Here is an 18,466-nt window from a genome sequence, read left to right as displayed (position 1 = left end):
TAATTTTGGAAAATCCCCTTATAACTCACAACATTGATATTGCTATCTCAAAGCATCCTTACAATACTCATACCATGGAGGAAGCCATTTTTACAGTCAGATGGAGAAAGTGGAGCAAAGAAGTTGTGAGATATCAAATGGACAGTTACTGTGCCGATGGCTTGCAACCTTGGAGCTCTGAAAAGCTTCCCTACAACAGTGGTATGAGAACTCAGCTTTGCTCAATCACGGTGAAGTTTTACTGTGATAGCATCTGAGATTTGTTTTGAGTTTGGTTCTCTCTTTAACTAATTTTTTGATTTTGTGTGTTGTTGTTTTCATTACAGATGTGCCTGATACTGCACTGATATTGAGAAAGCAAGCCCTTCCAATGAAGCTATTTTCTTACCTGTTATTCAATGAGTTAGAAATCTTCAATCCCTGGGATGAGTTGCCATTTGCATATGCAAGAGACATGATGACCCCCAAAGTGAGGATTCACATTTTTGAATCAACCATTTTTAATACAATAACAGATGAATATCGACACTCTTACAAAGTCAATCGAAACATTTTCAAAGAGCCTCCTTTGGACCTACAAATTTCTATGGGTTATGAATCCGGAGCCTACAAATGGTATTTGGTGGGTGTAAAAGCGTGTTGTTTCCTTGAGGCATGCATGTTTTTAAATGCCAGTTTTATAAGTATAATGAAGACTAACAAACAATGTATGTCATTCCACTAATAAATTGGTCTTGCCACTTATATTCTCAGTTTTCAGGTAATTAGAGATCCACATATTTAACAATTTCAGATATCTATCAAGAAACACTACCTTATGGCATGCATGTCTGTAAAAGTAATCAAGCTAAAACTATGTTTCGTTGTTGATTGCAGTCTCGGATATTGTTCATCGGATTCAGAAATAAGAGTTAATTGATAAATCTCTGTTATAGTACATGAAAGGACCTGAAAACCATAATTGAACAACAGGTCCAGTGACCTTCGATGGAAATCTGGATTTGAAGGAAAGGAAAAGGTATTTCAATTATTATGAAGGGACTGATTTGCGTTGTGGTTTTGCTAATTATTGTACCCCAGGGTTCCTTGTGTCTGAAGAAGACAGGAAGGCCATTGAATAGTGCAAGGGGATTGTGGTAATTTCATCTATATTTGGAGCCTATGAAAAGATTAAGCAACTCAAGACTGTTAGGAAAATCACAGCAGAAAACATTTGTTTCTTCATGTTTATGGACAATGAAATTCTCACATTTCTTGCCACATATCAGATCAAGCCCAATGAGTCTCATAGAATTTGAATTTGGCACATTGTTTTGGTCAGGGAGTTGCCATACAAGGAATCTGTAATGAATGGCCTCATACCCAAGTATGTTCCCCAAATGCTTTTCCCAAATAGCGTTTACAGCATCTGGATGGATGCCAAGCTACATCTTGTTGTTGATCTTATTTCAATTTTTGAAAATCTCCTTAAAACTCACAACGTTGATATTGTTGTCTCAAAGCATCCTTACAATACTCATACCATGGAGGGAGTCATTTTTACAGTCATATGGAGAAAGTGGAGCAAAGAAGCTATGAGATATCAAATGGACAGTTACTCTGTCGATGGCTTGCAAGCTTGGAGCTCTGAAAAGCTTCCCTACAACAGTGGTATGAGAAATTATCTTTGCTCACTTATGGTGAAGTTTTAGTGTGATAACATCTGAGATTTGTTTTGAGGTTGGTTCTCTCTTTAACTAATTTTATGATTTTGTGTGTTTTTGTTGGCATTATAGATGTGCCTGATACTGCATTGATATTGAGAAAGCACACCCTTCCAACGAAGCTATTTTCTTGCCTCTTATTCAATGAATTAGAAATCTTCAATCCCCAGGATTAGTTGCCATTTGCATATGTAAGAGACACGATGACTCCCAAAGTGAGGATTGAAATGTTAGAATCAACCATTTTTAATACAGCAACAAATGAATATCGACACTCTTACAAAGTCAATAGAAAGTATTTTCAAAGAGCCTCCTTTGGACCTACAAATTTCTTTAGGTTATGAGTCTAGAGCCTACAAATCGTATTTGGACAAAATGTCGGTTGCATATTCTGTTTGATTGTATTAATTTATTTCAAATTTGATTGGCTTCTAAGATTACAGCTTGCAAAATCTATCAGTTTTTTTAAACCGTGAAGGGTCATGAAATAGCAGAATATGGGAGGATCCATACCTGCAGATTTAACCAATCCATGATGTTGATCGATGCCATGGGTGTTAATTTTATGCTATAATAGATTAGATGACTCATTTAATTCTCAATAATTGAAATCACTTTTAGTACCTCTACCAATATGAGATGATAGAGACTGTGCAGCTATGTCTAATATGTGTATTGCATTTAATGGAGTTGATAGAGACTAAATTATTTTTCCATGTGAATTCCAGTGGTGATTCTGGTTATACCAGAAATGAAGGAAAATACAATGAAACGTGCTCTTCTGGACAGCTAGTATCCAAACTGGGTGTATGCCATGAAAACATTTTTAACTCAAACAGAAACAAAGAATTTTTCCAGGTGGCTCTCCATTGTCAATACTATCCTGAACTGAAGCTTCGTACAAGTTGTATAAGCTTGCATGTGCACCATCGTGATAGATCTTTTATTAAAGGAGATATGACATGGGGAAAATTTTTGATTGTGATAGTACAAACATATGAGTCCAGCCACCAGCTTAGATGAAAAAAGATGCTAATCTTTCCTATGCTGCATTTGTCATTTTTTTGGGTATATTTGATTCATACAACAATTTTTCTTGTCTACTCTTATTGTGTAATGTTTTATGTTGTTAATTTCAGTCTCCCTTCATCTTTGCAAAAGATATATGTTTGCACAACTGATGATTGACTCAAGTGCTTGGTTTGACGATCCTCTCTATTGCTGAATAATAAGGAATTGTATGTTATTTGAGGGTTGTCTGGTAGTATGATGATTGACTCATTTTCTTGTTTTGATGATCCTTTATGTTTCTAAATAATAAGGAATCATGCGTTAAATGAGGGTTAAAACGTCTAGTAGTATAGTAACTTTTTTTGTATGGATTGTTTTCTCAAAATTATGGTAGGTGTAAAAGCCTGTTGTTTCCTCAGGGCATGCATGTTTCTGAATGTTAGTTTTACAAGTACAATGAAGACTAATAAACAATGTATGCCATTCTCTATGATAAGCATACCATGAGGGTAATCCAATTACCCTCATATATTTGTCTAGCCTTGATTTTGATGTTTTGAAACTTCACGGTGCCTCCCAGAGGAAACCTTGGTTCTTCAGAAGGAGGAGGTGCCATGGTAGCTTGCATTGAGCACTTGGTCTTTCTTTACTTGCAGCTCTAGAAAAAACCTTGGTTCTTCAAAATCAGGAGGTGCCATGGTAGCTTGCATTGAGAACTTGGTCTTTCTTTACGTACAGCTCTAGAGAAAACCTTGGTTCTTCAGAAGCAGGAGGTGCCATGATAGCTTGCATTGAGCACTTGGTCTTTCTTTACCTGTAGCTCTAGGGATCAAGATAATTCTGGCCATTGGCCATTCAAATATTTTGATATGTATGCTTCATGTGAAGGCTATACCAAAGGATTGGCTTGCAATGGATTTATCAACAAAGGTCAGGATGACAAGCTCTGGATTTGAGGCAGTTTGTTTTGTAGCAGGAGAATCTATAGCACAGTTGCTAACCATAGAGTAAATGGGGATTTCACTTCAATTTAAGATGGATTTTACATGGTATCAACATGAGAAGGATCTTTATTGATACTATTGGATTGAGTCAAAAATGAAAGATAAGTGTAGATTCCATTTCACTGATGTAATAAGATAAATGTATAAATATGTGTTATTACGGACTTTGGATTCTTTTTCCAAGGAACCTTAGACTCCCAATGACGGTTTTTATTCCTTAACCATAACTCTAATAGATTACGTGTCTTACACCTCGGTTTTTATTCTGTAACCATTAACCATAACTCTAACAGATCACGTGTCTAACACCTCTTTAATAAAAAGTTGTATTAAGTCTATAGAGAGATGAAGGATAGTTGTCAATGACCAAATATTCTCATTGAATTTGGTGGTTTTGGAATGACGACATATCCAATTACTAGCAGAAGTTGAAATTTTCTAATAAGGTTGATAACCAACTATGGAAATCAGGTTTATGACTCAGCAATTTTGAAACATTTTCTGATTTAGTTGAAAGTTGATGTATTTTGTTAGTTGAAAATACTTGCAAATGGAAATTTAAAAATAACCACATACTCAATTTAAATATAACCACATACTCTGGACGTTTGGAACGAACTTCTAAAACGTTTTGTTTTTTTTTTTATATGACAAAAGATTATAATAAATATCATAGAATAACAAACCGACACAAACTACCCCACCACTAATAGAAATCAAACCAATTAGTATTGGTTACCACTTTTCAAAACCAGCCAAATAACAAACCGACAGAAAACTACCCCACCAGTGATAGAAATCAAACAAATTAGTATTGGTTACCACTTTTCAAAACCAGCCAATGTCCAAAAACCGAACAAACATGTATCATAGCGAGATGTGGCTTCCCTTTGGAGAAAATTTTTGTTCCAACATCCCTTCAGGGATTGGCAGAACCCAAAGATGTGTTGGAATTTTCTGATAAATTCCATAACAAACAGACAAAAATCGCACTCTGTTTTTACACAGAAAAACAGAAAAATCGCTTGCTGGAAACGGTGTTTCAGCAACACAGTTTTTTTTCAGTTGCTGAAACAGGTGTTTCAGCAACGCTGAACGTGGTGTTTCAGCAACATAAATTTTTGACGTCAAGTATTTTTTAAGTTACGGTGTAACAGCAACAGTAAAATAACTTGCGTTTAATAAAAGTAAACTAACTGTTACAGGAATTTCATAAGAGATTGTGCTTAAAAAAAACGCTGCTGTTTTACACAAATAAGATCTGTGTTCTCTCTTAGTAAACAAACATAAAACAAATTACAGACAAATCTGCACTGCTGTGCATTTTTGCCTTTCCGCTCTCTGCTACACTGTTGCGTTTACACTGCTGTGCACTGCCGTGCCTTTCTGGAAGAATTTATCTTCACGCTGCTGCGTGCTCTTCTCTGCTGTGTATCACTCTGCTGCTACAGCTGCTAACATTAAAACAGAACTGCTGTGCGGTATTTATATGCTGAAAGATATTTGATTAAAACAATAAAATATTACAAAATATCTTCTAATGTTTATCTCAGAATTTATTGCAGCAAGGCGGTGATGCCTTTATCAAAAACAAGTCGGCTGTCTGCAGGGGAAATCAACTGAAACTTTAATGCATATTAATGTGCAGAAATATCAAAGGCGACTTGGCTGCACCGAACAGCTTGTAACATTTACTGCAAATCAGATTCCTGTGCAGCTGTTCATTGTTGCAGTTGGAATTAAATTCCAACACTCCCCCTTAATTTCAACTGCTGCATACCCAGACATTTTCTGAAATGATCAAAACCTTTCTTTGCTAATGGTTTTGTCAAGATGTCTGCAAGCTGATCCTCTGTTCTGCAGTGCTGCAAAACAATCTCACCATTGTTAACCAATTCACGTATGAAGTGATATTTGGTGTCTATGTGCTTTGTTCTTTTATGAAAAACAGAGTTTTTAGACAATGCTATTGCTGAGCTATTGTCACAGTAAATGGTTGTGCCATTTTCTTGTTCATGACACAAATCTTTGAGAACTCTTCTCAGCCATACTGCTTGGCATGCTGCTGCTGTTGCTGCCACATACTCTGCCTCTGCTGTTGACAAAGCCACAACTGGTTGCTTCTTGGAAGCCCATGAGATGGCTCCCGATCCCATATGAAACACATATCCCGATGTGCTTTTCCTATCATCAACACTTCCAGCCCAATCACTGTCAGTGTAACCTGTCAACATGAAACTTTCAGAAGAGGAGTATAAAATACCAAACCCCTTCGTTCCATTCACATACCTTAGAATTCTCTTGGCTGCCTGCCAATGAGTCTCTTTCGGTCTTTCCATAAATCTGGAGATTAAACTCACAGCGTGCATAATGTCTGGCCTAGTTGCAGTCAAGTACATAAGGCTGCCAACTATGCTCTTGTACAATTTTGGATCAAAATATTTGCTGCTGTCTTCTTTGGTTAATTTCAGCCCCACTACTGTTGGAGTCACAGCAGCCTTGCTGTTCTGCATGTTAAATCTCTTCAAAACAGCTTCTACATATTTATCTTGAGAAATGAAAACACCATTTTCACTTTGGTCTACTTCAATTCCAAGAAAATATCTTAAGAAGCCTAAGTCAGTCATTTCAAATTCACTCTTCATGACTGCTTTAAAATCAGCAATGAGAGAAGCATCATTGCTAGTAAAAATCAGATCATCTACATATAAAACAACAATAATAATCTTACCGTCATTCTGCTTTATGTAGAGTGTGGGTTCACCATCACACTTAGCAAACCCATTCTCAATCAGATAAGCATCAATTCTGCTATACCATGCTCTTGGAGCTTGCTTCAGCCCATAAAGAGCCTTCTTCAGTTTACAAACTTTATGCTCTTGTCCTTCAATTTCATAGCCCGGAGGTTGATCAACATAAACCTCTTCTTTTAACACTCCATTCAGGAATGCAGATTTAACATCCATTTGATAAATCTTCCATTTGTGTTGTGCTGCAATAGACAACACTGTTCTGACTGTTTCCATCATTGCTACTGGTGCAAAGGTTTCATCATAGTCTCTGCCTTGTTGCTGCTTGTAGCCTTTCACAACAAGTCTTGCTTTGTGCCTGTCAATCTTACCTTCAGCATTGCTCTTGGTCTTATAAACCCACTTAACTCCAATGGCATCTTTGCCTTTAGGGAGATCCACTAACTCCCATGTTTTACTCTTCTCAATTGCACCAATTTCTTCATTCATTGCTTCAATCCATTTATCTTCATTTACAACATCTTCAAAATGGATTGGGTCATCAATATGACAATACAAAGCAAATAATGAATTCAGACCGGTATTGTTACTTACCTCTCCTTGTTCATAAATCTCATTCAGATTTCTGAATCTTGGTCTTCTTGGTGTGCTTGGAGTTCCATCAGAACTTGAGGGTGTATTTGATCCCTGTGGTGTTTCAGCAGTAGCTGTTTGTGGTGTAACAACATCTGTTCTTCCTTGACTTCTCAAGGCTGTTCGGATTCCAGCTTGTGGCGTGGTTTGTTGTACTTGCTGTGGTGTAGGAGGAGCCACCAAGGAAGGATTATTTGCTGTTGTCCCTTCCTCTTCTTCTTCATGAGACACTATTGTCTTCACATTCACTGTTTTTTCCAAGCTTCCATCCCAAGCTTCATCTTCAATGAACTGCACATCTCTGCTTACTATTAACTTCTTGGTGGATGGATTATAGAGTTTGTATGCTTTTGACTCATCACAATAGCCAATAAAGACACACTTCTCCCCCTTACTATCAAGCTTTTTTCTTAGCTGATCTGGTACATGTGCATATGCCACACAACCGAATACTCTCATGTGAGTGACAGTTTGCTTTTGACCACTCCATGCCTCTTCTGGTATTCTATTCATGACAGCTTTAGTTGGGCATCTATTCAAGATGTAAACTGCGCAAGTAACAGCTTCTGCCCAATACTCATACGGCAAGTGTTTTGCCTTCAACATACTTCTGACCATGTCAAGAATGGTCCTATTCTTTCTTTCAGCAACACCGTTTTGCTGAGGTGTATACCTTGCTGTGAACTGCTTTTGTATGCCATTCTCTCTGCAAAAACGCAGAAATTCTTGGGAGATGTACTCTCCTCCTCTATCTGTTCTGAGCACTTTGATATAATGCCCACTCTGCTTTTCAACAAGAGTTTTGAAGTGGCGGAATTTCTCAAACACTTCACTCTTCTGTTTCAGCATATACACCCATGTCTTTCTGGTGTAATCATCAATAAAAGTTAAAACATATCTATTTCCAGCAAATGATGGTATTTGCATCGGTCCACACACATCAGAGTGAACAATTTCCAAGGGTGCTTTTGCCCTTATACTCTTTCCTGCTGGAAAGCTTTCTTTATGTTGCTTGCCCAAGATGCAGCCTTCACAAAGGCTGTCCGGTTTCTCAATCAACGACAATCCCTTTACCATGCCCTTTCTGTGCAACAAATTCAGGCCTCCGAAATTGAGATGTCCAAATCTCAAATGCCACAACCAATTGACATCTTTCACCTGTTCTTGAAAGACTTCTTGTGTTACAGCCGCAATAGTTCTGCCTTCCTTCAAATCTGCCGTGCGTTTGAGAGGAAACATTCTATTGTTGGTCATCTGCACCTGTGCAATGATCTTCTTACTTGGAGGTATGTCTCTGATAGTACACAAATCATCTTTGAAGAACACGTTGTAACCTTTGTTCATGAGCTGTCCAATGCTCAAAAGATTACATTTCAGACCAGGTACATAGTATACAGCTTGCACAGTCATCTGTTCTCCATTTTTTGCTCGGATATTGACACTGCCCTTACCCTTGACAGTTATCTTATCATCAGTCCCTGTTGTTACCTCAGATTTCACATTTTCATCCAGATTGGCAAACATTGCAATATTTCCAGTCATGTGATTACTACAACCTGAGTCTAAGAACCAAAAATCATCTTGTTTGTCTTGTGCTATGTTACATGTTAACAGCACATTCTTTGGGTTCTTATCTTCTTCATTTGCAAAATTAACATTCTGCCTATTGTTCATGTCATTTTGTTTTTTCTTGCATTCATTGGCATAGTGCCCAAATTTTTTACAATAATGACATTGGACTTGGGATTTGTCATACCTTTGTCCATGAGCTTGCTGTTTGCTTGAACCTTCAGCTTGGTTCTGATTGCAGCTCCTTCCGCTTGTGCTAGCTGGATAATTTCTGCCTCTGTTTTGGCTTCTTCCACGACCTCTGTAATTTGCTCTGCCTCCACCTCTTCTTTGGCCAAAAGACATCTGAGTCTTGAATGCTTGCTCAAAAGAGGAATCTGTTCCTCTACTCAGTCTGTGTTCATGAGACAACAGAGAAGCACTCAGCTCATCTACCGTGAACTGTGAGAGATCTTTTGTTTCTTCTATTGCCACCACAATAGATTCAAACCTTGAGGGTAAACATCTCAAGATTTTCTCTACAACCCTTCTGTCTTCAAGAATCTCACCATGAGACCTTATCTGGGTTATCAAGCCAATAACCTGGGTGAAGAATGAATCTATTGTATCAGATTCCTTCATGCTGAGATTTTCAAAGTCTCTCCTCAACATCTGCAACTTTGCAGTCTTCACCTTCTCCATGCCTTGGTAGGCAGTTTGGAGAATATCCCATGCCTCCTTAGATTTTGTTGTTGCTGCAATCCGCGGAAAAACACTTTCATGTACTAATTGGAAGAGGAAAAAGAGGGCTTTGGCATCCTTCTTCTTGTCACTCTTCAACTGGTCTCTTTCTGCTGCTGTCAAAGCAGCCAGTGCTGTTGCATCTGCAGGTTCAGCATAACCTGTTTCAACCAGCTCCCATATTCCTTAAGAAGCAAACAATGCTTTCATTGTTATGGACCAATAACTGTAATTTTTCCCATTAAACTGAGGCAGTTGGGGATTTGTCAAACCTGTTCCAACATCTGCCATCTTAACCTGTACTGGTAAAGAAAAGGTACTGACTGTATTTTGAAAAACAAGCAAAAAACTTTCTCTGCTAGAAAAATCTGCTTAACAAAATTCTTACAGCTCCTACAGTGAAAAACAATCTCTGTTTTTGACTCACTGAGTGCCCAGACTAGCTCTGATACCATGTTGGAATTTTCTGATAAATTCCATAACAAACAGACAAAAATCGCACTCTGTTTTTACACAAAAAAACAGAAAAATCGCTTGCTGGAAACGGTGTTTCAGCAACACAGTTTTTTTTCAGTTGCTGAAACAGGTGTTTCAGCAACGCTGAACGTGGTGTTTCAGCAACGTAAATTTTTGACGTCAAGTATTTTTTAAGTTACGGTGTAACAGCAACAGGAAAATAACTTGCGTTTAATAAAAGTAAACTAACTGTTACAGGAATTTCATAAGAGATTGTGCTTAAAAAAAACGCTGCTGTTTTACACAAATAAGATCTGTGTTCTCTCTTAGTAAACAAACATAAAACAAATTACAGACAAATCTGCACTGCTGTGCATTTTTGCCTTTCCGCTCTCTGCTACACTGTTGCGTTTACACTGCTGTGCACTGTCGTGCCTTTCTGGAAGAATTTATCTTCACGCTGCTGCGTGCTCTTCTCTGCTGTGTATCACTCTGCTGCTACAGCTGCTAACATTAAAACAGAACTGCTGTGCGGTATTTATATGCTGAAAGATATTTGATTAAAACAATAAAATATTACAAAATATCTTCTAATGTTTATCTCAGAATTTATTGCAGCAATGCGGTGATGCCTTTATCAAAAACAAGTCGGCTGTCTGCAGGGGAAATCAACTGAAACTTTAATGCATATTAATGTGCAGAAATATCAAAGGCGACTTGGCTGCACCAAACAACTTGTAACATTTACTGCAAATCAGATTCCTGTGCAGCTGTTCATTGTTGCAGTTGGAATTAAATTCCAACAAGATGTGAATTTCAGCCTCCGAGGCAAATTTATCTTTGAATAACATCCCTTTTAGGGAGTGTCAAACGCAAAAGAGGCGAGTTTCTGTTTGCCTACCGTCTCCTTGAGGGAGTGTCAGAAACAAAAATATTTGGACTCTAGAAAAGAAACAAAAAAAATCTTTGAATAATCAGTTGGGGAATGACAGGACAATATTCCTTGAGATTTCACCAGCTTTAAACAATATGTTACAAACCTAGATGATAAGGAGTTGGACAGAAATTAAAGAAGAAAAGGGAGCTTTAAACAATATGTTACAAACCTTGATGATAAGGGGTTGGACAGAAATTAAAGAGGAAAAGGGAATACACACACTAAGAATTGTACGACCCTATCATTTTTATTTGTCATAAAAATAATCATTTGCATTTTGAAAAAATTTACATAGCTTTCACGTTTTGTAGTGCTTAGTTATAAGTGTAGCAAATTTGATGTAGATCACGTGTTTTAGTAAAATATATATTTAGTTGTTCACATTGTACATTGTGGAAAGGAAAAGGAAATATAAATATAAATAATTGAATTCATAATTGATATCTTTTTAATCATTTTTATTTATATAAATATGTACACTATTTTGACAAAATTCTCAATAAAATATTATATATTTTGGGCAGTGTTTTTTATATGTATTAGAGAAATGTAGAATTTAATTAAAATGGAGTAGAATAATTGAGTTAATTATTTTGAAATTTTTTTCCCCAAAAAATTATATAATATATAAAATAAATATTTATTTTTAGAAATTTGATATACATAAAATTGTAAAGTTTAAAATAATTTGAATGTTGTAAAATTTTTCCAGATTGTTGTTGAATTGATTTATACAAAGTGAGTTGATTTAAATAGCTTTCAATGAACGTTGGCCCGCCACAAATCATTAACCCGCCCCAAATCATTAATCCATGATCAAACTTCAATCATAATTACTAGTGAAAAACACTTATTTGCATAATAGAGTAATTGGGTTAATTATCTGGTGGTTCTGTTTTCTTGGAATTAGTGTTAATAGTGTTTTAAATCAAATATATATTATAAAAATTTGACAGAGGCTAATTCCTAAAATTGCAAATCTTAATTGATCAGTTTCATTTAAAAAGTTGGATGCTATCGATTTGAAAATAATTTTCAATGAACATAAGATTGCATCGCAATCATCAAACCATTACCAGAGTTCTAATTAAAATTATGAGTAAAAAACACCCTTATTATTTGTCGCGGTACTGCATACTACCAATATTATTCATGGTTAACCATGGTCAACCATAAAATTTCATTTCGGTTACATTTTGTATCTTATTTAGATTTGTCTATTCCTATGTCGTCACTTCTCTTCAATTTATGCCTTACCTAATTAAAATTATGAGTAAAAAGCACCCTTATTATTTGTCACGGTACTGGATACTACCGGTATTATTCATGGTTAACCATGGTCAACCATAGAATTTCATTTCTGTTACATTTTGTATCTTATTTAGATTTGCCTTACCGTGTTTCCTTTGTAACATCTCGTACAAATGCCAAATGCTAGTATATAAACTGTAAAACCATTAATAATTACCCAGAAAGATCTTTCTAACCAGTTTTATAATTAACATTATGCTTATTGCCGAGATTTAACATGGATGTATAAATATAAACATAACTATATCATTGTATCAAAGTATATGCATGAGACATAGAGATAAAAAAATTGTTCAAAAAGTAATAATACTTTTTAAGTTTCTATATATCATTCAAAATTCATAGACATTGATTTAATATTTTAAAATATATTTTTTAAGATTTATATATTAATGAATTGCAATAAATAATGAGTAGTCGGAGTGATAATCTTGATCTGGAGATGGAAAGTTTTCATTTCATCCCCGATTACCGTCCCAAATGTAAATTTTCTGGTTGCATTAAAATATAACTTTCATCCCTGATCACCATCCCAAATGTAAATTTAAAATACAACTTTCATCCATAGCTGTAACTACATCCACAGCTGTAATGTAGTGACAGACGAGCATTCAAACCGGATATTGGTCATGCAGATCAGGTGCTTCTCGAAGTAAAGTCAAAGTCAAGCCATTAAAGGAGATCAATGTAGTGACAGACGAGCATTCAGACCGGATATTGGTCATGCAGGAGCGCGTGCTTCTCGAAGTGAAGGCAAAGTCAAGGCATTAAGGGAGATCCAACCAGACAATTCATTCGTTATTTAGTTTTTATTAATATGATATTTGTCTTTGACAAACCCTATATATCATATTACATTGGAGCCCAAAGTCTATATATGTATCCAACCTTAAAAGGAATAACCAGGTCTGGGAAGTGAAACTCGAGATGGGAGGCCAGGTGCTCGCAGTTTTGATGATTTTCTCGATTTTATTCTGTGATACTGGGAACTTGTGCCGAGCAGTCCACAACGACAGCGTGGTGAATATAGGTGTGCTCTTAAACTACAACTCTTGGGTCGGAAAAGAAGCCAAAACCGCCCTTGAAATAGCACAGGACGACATTAATAACGACACCCAGCTACTCAACGGCTCTCGCCTGGTTCTACTGTTCCGTGACACGCTTGGTGATGCTATTCAGGGAGCTTCGGCGGGTAATTTAAATGTGTTCGCTGTTCTGTTCTCAATTGTAGGTTGTATTTTCTATATATGGATAGAAAACCACCCTGTTTGTGAGATTGTTTCCTCTTTCATATGCATTCTTTCATAATGAATGAATGATTCTCTCCCTGTGCGAGAGACCTCATAGACCTGAGAAGATGGGTGGATTCAAATCATATAATCAGTAGGTTGTATTTTCTATATATGGATAGAAAACCACCCTGTTTGTGAGATTGTTTCCTCTTTCATATTCATTCTTTTATAATGAATGAATGATTCTCTCTCGGTGCGAGAAACCCGACTGCCATGAGAATATAGGTGGATTCAAACGATATAATCAGTACAGAAGGTCAAGAGCAAACTAAGAGTTTCAAAATTCACCAGAGGAATAAATCTACAATGTCATTTGCTTACTTATTTCTTTAATTTATTCCATGGTCTCCTTTGTAGGCAGTTTGATATTAATTATAATTTATGCTTTGCGAAATCAGCTCTCGATCTGTTGGAAAAAGAAGTGGTTGCAATAATTGGGCCACAGGCGTCGGATGTTGCAGAATTCATATTACATCTGGGAGACGCAGCTAAAGTCCCAATTGTTTCCTTCTCTGTTACTAGTTCCTTGCTCTCCAATCACAGATTTCCATATTTTGTTCGCATGGCACATAGTGATGCCTTGCAAATGCAACCCATTGCAGCCCTGGTTCAGGCCTATGGGTGGAGAAAAGTAGCAGCTATTTATTCCGATGATGAATTCGGTAACGGCGCAGTTGCCTCATTGAGAGGTGCGCTTAGAGATGTTGGGTCCGAATTAGAATATAGAACAGTGATACCATTAAGTGCGGATCACATAGTTATAGAGAAGGAGCTATACAAATTAATGACAAAGGAATCGAGAGTTTTCGTTGCCTATATGCAGTCTGTCGATCTTTCTTCAAAATTATTCAAGAAAGCCCATGAAATAGGAATGATGGATAGTGGTTATGTCTGGATAACCACAGATGAATTTACCAGCCTTTGGGATGTTCTGTTAAATCCTTCTTCCATGGAATACATGCAAGGCCTCCTAGGAGTCAAAACTTATATCCAGAATTCCAAGAAGCTTGCAGATTTCCGTGGAAGGTGGAAACGCCAATTTAGACTCGAATACCCTCATGAAGAAAAGGCTGAACTAAATATTTACGGCTCATTTGCATACGATGCCGTCTGGATGATAGCTCGGGCAATTGGGAATCTAGGAAACACAAGTTTTAATTTTATGAAGCCCATAAGTTCTTCCCCAAGTTTTACACAACTAAAGGTCTTGCAGGAAGGACCACAGTTATTGACAGAGCTCCTCAAGGCAGAATTTAGTGGTGTGAGCGGAGTTGTTCAGCTCAAAGATGGAGAAATTGTGGGTTCTACTTATGAGATAGCCAATGTGGTGGGTAAAAGCTACAATGTTATTGGGTATTGGAGTAATGAAACTCGGCTCTCCAAACAACTTCCCTCTGGTTCATCATCGCCGTCAAACCACAATAATACGATCGACGATCTTAAAAGTGTCATTTGGCCCGGTGGATTTGCAGAAGTGCCTCGTGGTTGGGAACAGCCAACTAGTGGTAGGAGATTGAAAATTGGAGTTCCCATAAAACATGGATTCACTGAATTTGTCACAGTTGCATTTGACAGTAGCCGTAATCGGAGCAACGTGACTGGTTTCTGTATAGACGTATTTGAGGCGGTTATGAACAGACTGGATTATGCATTGCCTTATGATCTCATTCCCTATGGCGACGAGAACCATACACACTCCTATGATGACCTTGTCTATCAAGTTCATCTCAAGGTACCTTCTATAGCCCGTTGAATTATTAGATTTCTAATTCTTATGATTACCAAGAATTCGGCTCCTGTAGATATTGATTTCAAGATTGGTTGACAGAAATTTGATGCAGCTGTGGGCGATATCACAATTTTGTCTAACCGAAGTAATTATGTCGATTTCACGCAACCATTCACGGAATCAGGTCTTGTAATGGTAGTTCCTGTCAAGGCGGACGAAGCATATAACGCTTGGGCGTTCATGCTGCCTTTTACAACAGGCATGTGGTGCACAATAGGGGCATTTTTCATATTCACAGGATGCGTAATATGGCTATTCGAGCATAGGGTAAATCCTGAGTTCAGAGGAAAACCCAGAGATCAAGTGATGACTCTACTCTGGTATTCTCCCACCATAATTTACTCTTAATACTTATCCTTGATCTGCGGACCGTTTTATTTATGTTGTGGCGTTAGTCTCCAGTAAGCTGACTTTTCTTCTTTTCTGTTTGCCGTGTTGTTCTAGGTTTTCTTTCACTACGTTGGCTTTCTCTCACGGTAAGCGATTCTCCTTCGCTTTGAATGACTTTGTTTTCTTCTGTGGTTTGAAATATATAAAAGAAGCACAACAGCACTATTTAGATGGTTTTAGATGAAGTTTTTTGTTCCGGTTTATAAATTGTACTGCAGGGGTGAAGTTAGTGAGCAGTTTGTCTCGATCGGTGCTTCTAATCTGGCTATTCGTAGTTTTGATTCTAACATCCAGCTATACGGCCAGTTTGACGTCTATTCTCACAGCGCAAAAGTTGATTCATGGTATTAAAAATGTTGAATCTCTCCGCGTCAGTGGAGCACCAGTAGGGTATCAGGAACAGACTTTTGTAGGTGAATACCTAAGGGACCAGTTGCACATAGCCAACGAAAGTCTTAGAACATTTTCGTCAGCAGAGGAAGCTGGAGAGGCTCTTTCAAAAGGCACAGTCGCTGCCATTTTCGACGAGATTCCTTATATCCGCATTTTTCTAGCTTCACAATGCAACTATGCAATGGTTGGACCAATCTACGCGACTCGGGGTTTTGGCTTTGTAAGTTGCATCAAATATTCAATAATTTTCATGAATTCCTATCTATAAATGACTTCTTCTATATATCGTTAGTCTTTACGAATCAACACTTTTGCACAGGTATTTCCCAAGGGCGATCCCCTCGTCTCTGATATTTCCACGGCCGTTCAGTCTCTTTCAGAGGACAAACAAATACAACAGATTAAAAACAAATGGTTAAATAACACAGCCTGCACATATTCGGGAACAAAAGTAGGTTCCAATAGGCTGAGCATGGGCAGTTTCTGGGGTCTCTATCTGATCACTGGATCGATATCATCTGTAGCTCTGACTATATTCTTTTCCATGCTTCTCTGCAATTATATGAGGGAGCCTAATGTTAAGGATACAAATAATAGTGAGGTGGGTGATCCATCAACAGGGAAGTCATTGAAGAGTGCAATCAAATCGTTCATGGTGTATGTTGACCAGAGAGAGAGTCCAACCTCATCTCCTCTGACAAGAGAATCTGAAATTAGCCACAAAAACAGTCCATTCTCTCCGGCAAATTTCACAAGCAGCCCTTCGACTATGGGAACGAGTCCTTTCAGAGCCAGCAAGCTTTCTAGGAGAAGCGTCTCCGTCTTGGATGAACTTGTGGTCGATGTAGATGAAAACACAAATGCACGCACTGCATCTATTTCAACACTTGATCATCCAACATAAGAGCTTCCATCAAACACACCGGGATGAGCGGAGACTTTTCCCTAAACAGTCTTGCAGATACATGCCAGACTTTTCATTTCCGCTTAGTATCATGGGATTATTGGAAGTAATGCTTAGTATCATGGCATTATTGGAAGTAATGCTTCCATGTATTGTCATTAGTTGTCATTGTGAGTTCCCAAGTGTTAATATAGAAGTAGTTGTTTCCTATTTATGATTTGTAGTTGTGATCTAGATGTCGTAAGTGTTTTGTGTCCTATATATTTGTAACTATTGTGATTAATAAAGAGATCGAAATGTGATTTTTGTATGCTCTCTCTATTTTTTCTAACATGGTATCACAGGTAGCCTTGATTCTCTCAGGAGAAGGGCTGAGATCATACAATTTTAGCCATGATAATCATTTCTACATATATTAGTTTAATAGAGTGTTTGATCTATTGTTGGTGTGAGCCTTTTGTGTGAATATTTAATTTGTGTGTGGATTGTGGATAGTTGCATGCAAAGGAGAATTGAGAAGGTCGAGTGTTCCCTTTATTATGTAAAGTTCCATTGTGGACAAATATTTGTAAAAGAAGAGGAGATTTGCATGTGAAGAAGCTGGATCAACATAGATTTGGTTTGCACTAGTGTGGATCTAGAGTTGAGAGCAATGTCTACATGTTTTAAATGGTGGTTCTCGAAATTATCAGATGGTGCAAGATGTACAGTTGCAGCGTGTAGGTCGAATGTTGGCATTTCTCATTCTCGATCTGAACTAATAAAATATTATGGTATTGTTTATCCATAGATTGAGATCCAAACACTGAAGATCTGATGACAAATACCAATATGCAAAGTTATTATTATTATATTTGATCTTCTATGAACATATCAATAAAGAGAAATCATTGAATTTATCTTTGTACCGTTTGGTGGTTGGTGTTTGTTTTTTTATTGGTTATAAAAACTGTTGGTGGTTTTTAAACTCGAAGCCACATCAATTCTTGTATGTTTTTATTGGTTATAAAAGGGGTTGGTGGTTCGTAAAGTGGAAGCCCCATTGAGCGAAACATTAATTCTTGCGTGTTAGTAAGCTCAAGTTGTTTGATCAACTTTCAACACATTCAATATCTACACCTCCATCCTAGGGATAGCCGAAAGTGAAATATCGGACCGATGGTGGTTGGTCCATAGGATGGTTCATTACTTGATGACTTTTATCACGGAAGCCCCGACGAGCCGAGCTATCAATATGGTTGATGCCGAGCTATCAATATGGTTGATCTTGCAAAGTTCATCAACGATGGTCAGAGACAATTTGTTTTAAATGGATATCAAGTGTTAGCTCGAAGATGTGGTGGTGAAAGCTCTGTGTTTATGAGATTCCAAAGTGGATGTGAGTGCTGATGAGGACCAGTCAAACATAGATTATCTTTGTTGTTGTAATATGTGTTTTCAATGTTTTCCATATAAGCATTAAGGGAGGGTATTAGAAGTAATGCTTCCATGTGTTGTCATGAGTTGTCATTGTGAGTTCCCAAGCGTCTATCTAGAAATTGTTGTTTCCTATGTATGAGTTGTAGTTATGATTTAAATATGTCAAAACCAGTGTTTTATGTCTT

At 37.3% G+C, this 18,466-nt stretch overlaps 1 protein-coding gene across 1 annotated transcript; it reads left to right on the top strand.

Moving 5' to 3' along the window:
• The first annotated feature begins 13,003 nt into the window (after window positions 1–13,003).
• On the top strand, window positions 13,004–17,033 carry LOC149139495 (glutamate receptor 3.1-like). The gene is made up of 6 exons (XM_089450741.1): window positions 13,004–13,286; window positions 13,785–15,118; window positions 15,215–15,495; window positions 15,620–15,651; window positions 15,784–16,178; window positions 16,278–17,033. The coding sequence occupies exons 1-6, from the start codon at window positions 13,022–13,024 to the stop codon at window positions 16,860–16,862; spliced, it is 2,892 nt and encodes a 963-aa protein (XP_089306867.1). The 5' UTR covers window positions 13,004–13,021; the 3' UTR covers window positions 16,863–17,033.
• The last annotated feature ends 1,433 nt before the right edge of the window (window positions 17,034–18,466 follow it).

This window comes from Pinus tabuliformis, chromosome X (assembly GCF_031772625.1).
Source record: "Pinus tabuliformis cultivar Carrire ecotype Pingquan chromosome X, CPIR1, whole genome shotgun sequence".
Lineage (NCBI taxonomy): Eukaryota > Viridiplantae > Streptophyta > Pinopsida > Pinales > Pinaceae > Pinus > Pinus tabuliformis.
This window is presented reverse-complemented; position numbering and strand designations above follow the sequence as displayed.

Excerpts from the sequence above, each read along its gene's own strand:
- LOC149139495 (XM_089450741.1), top strand. The coding sequence starts at position 13,022 with ATGGGAGGCCAGGTGCTCGCAGTTTTGATGATTTTCTCGATTTTATTC. Across the intron at positions 13,287-13,784 it reads TATTCAGGGAGCTTCGGCGG|CTCTCGATCTGTTGGAAAAA; the intron begins GTAATTTAAATG and ends TTGCGAAATCAG. Across the intron at positions 15,119-15,214 it reads TCTATCAAGTTCATCTCAAG|AAATTTGATGCAGCTGTGGG; the intron begins GTACCTTCTATA and ends ATTGGTTGACAG.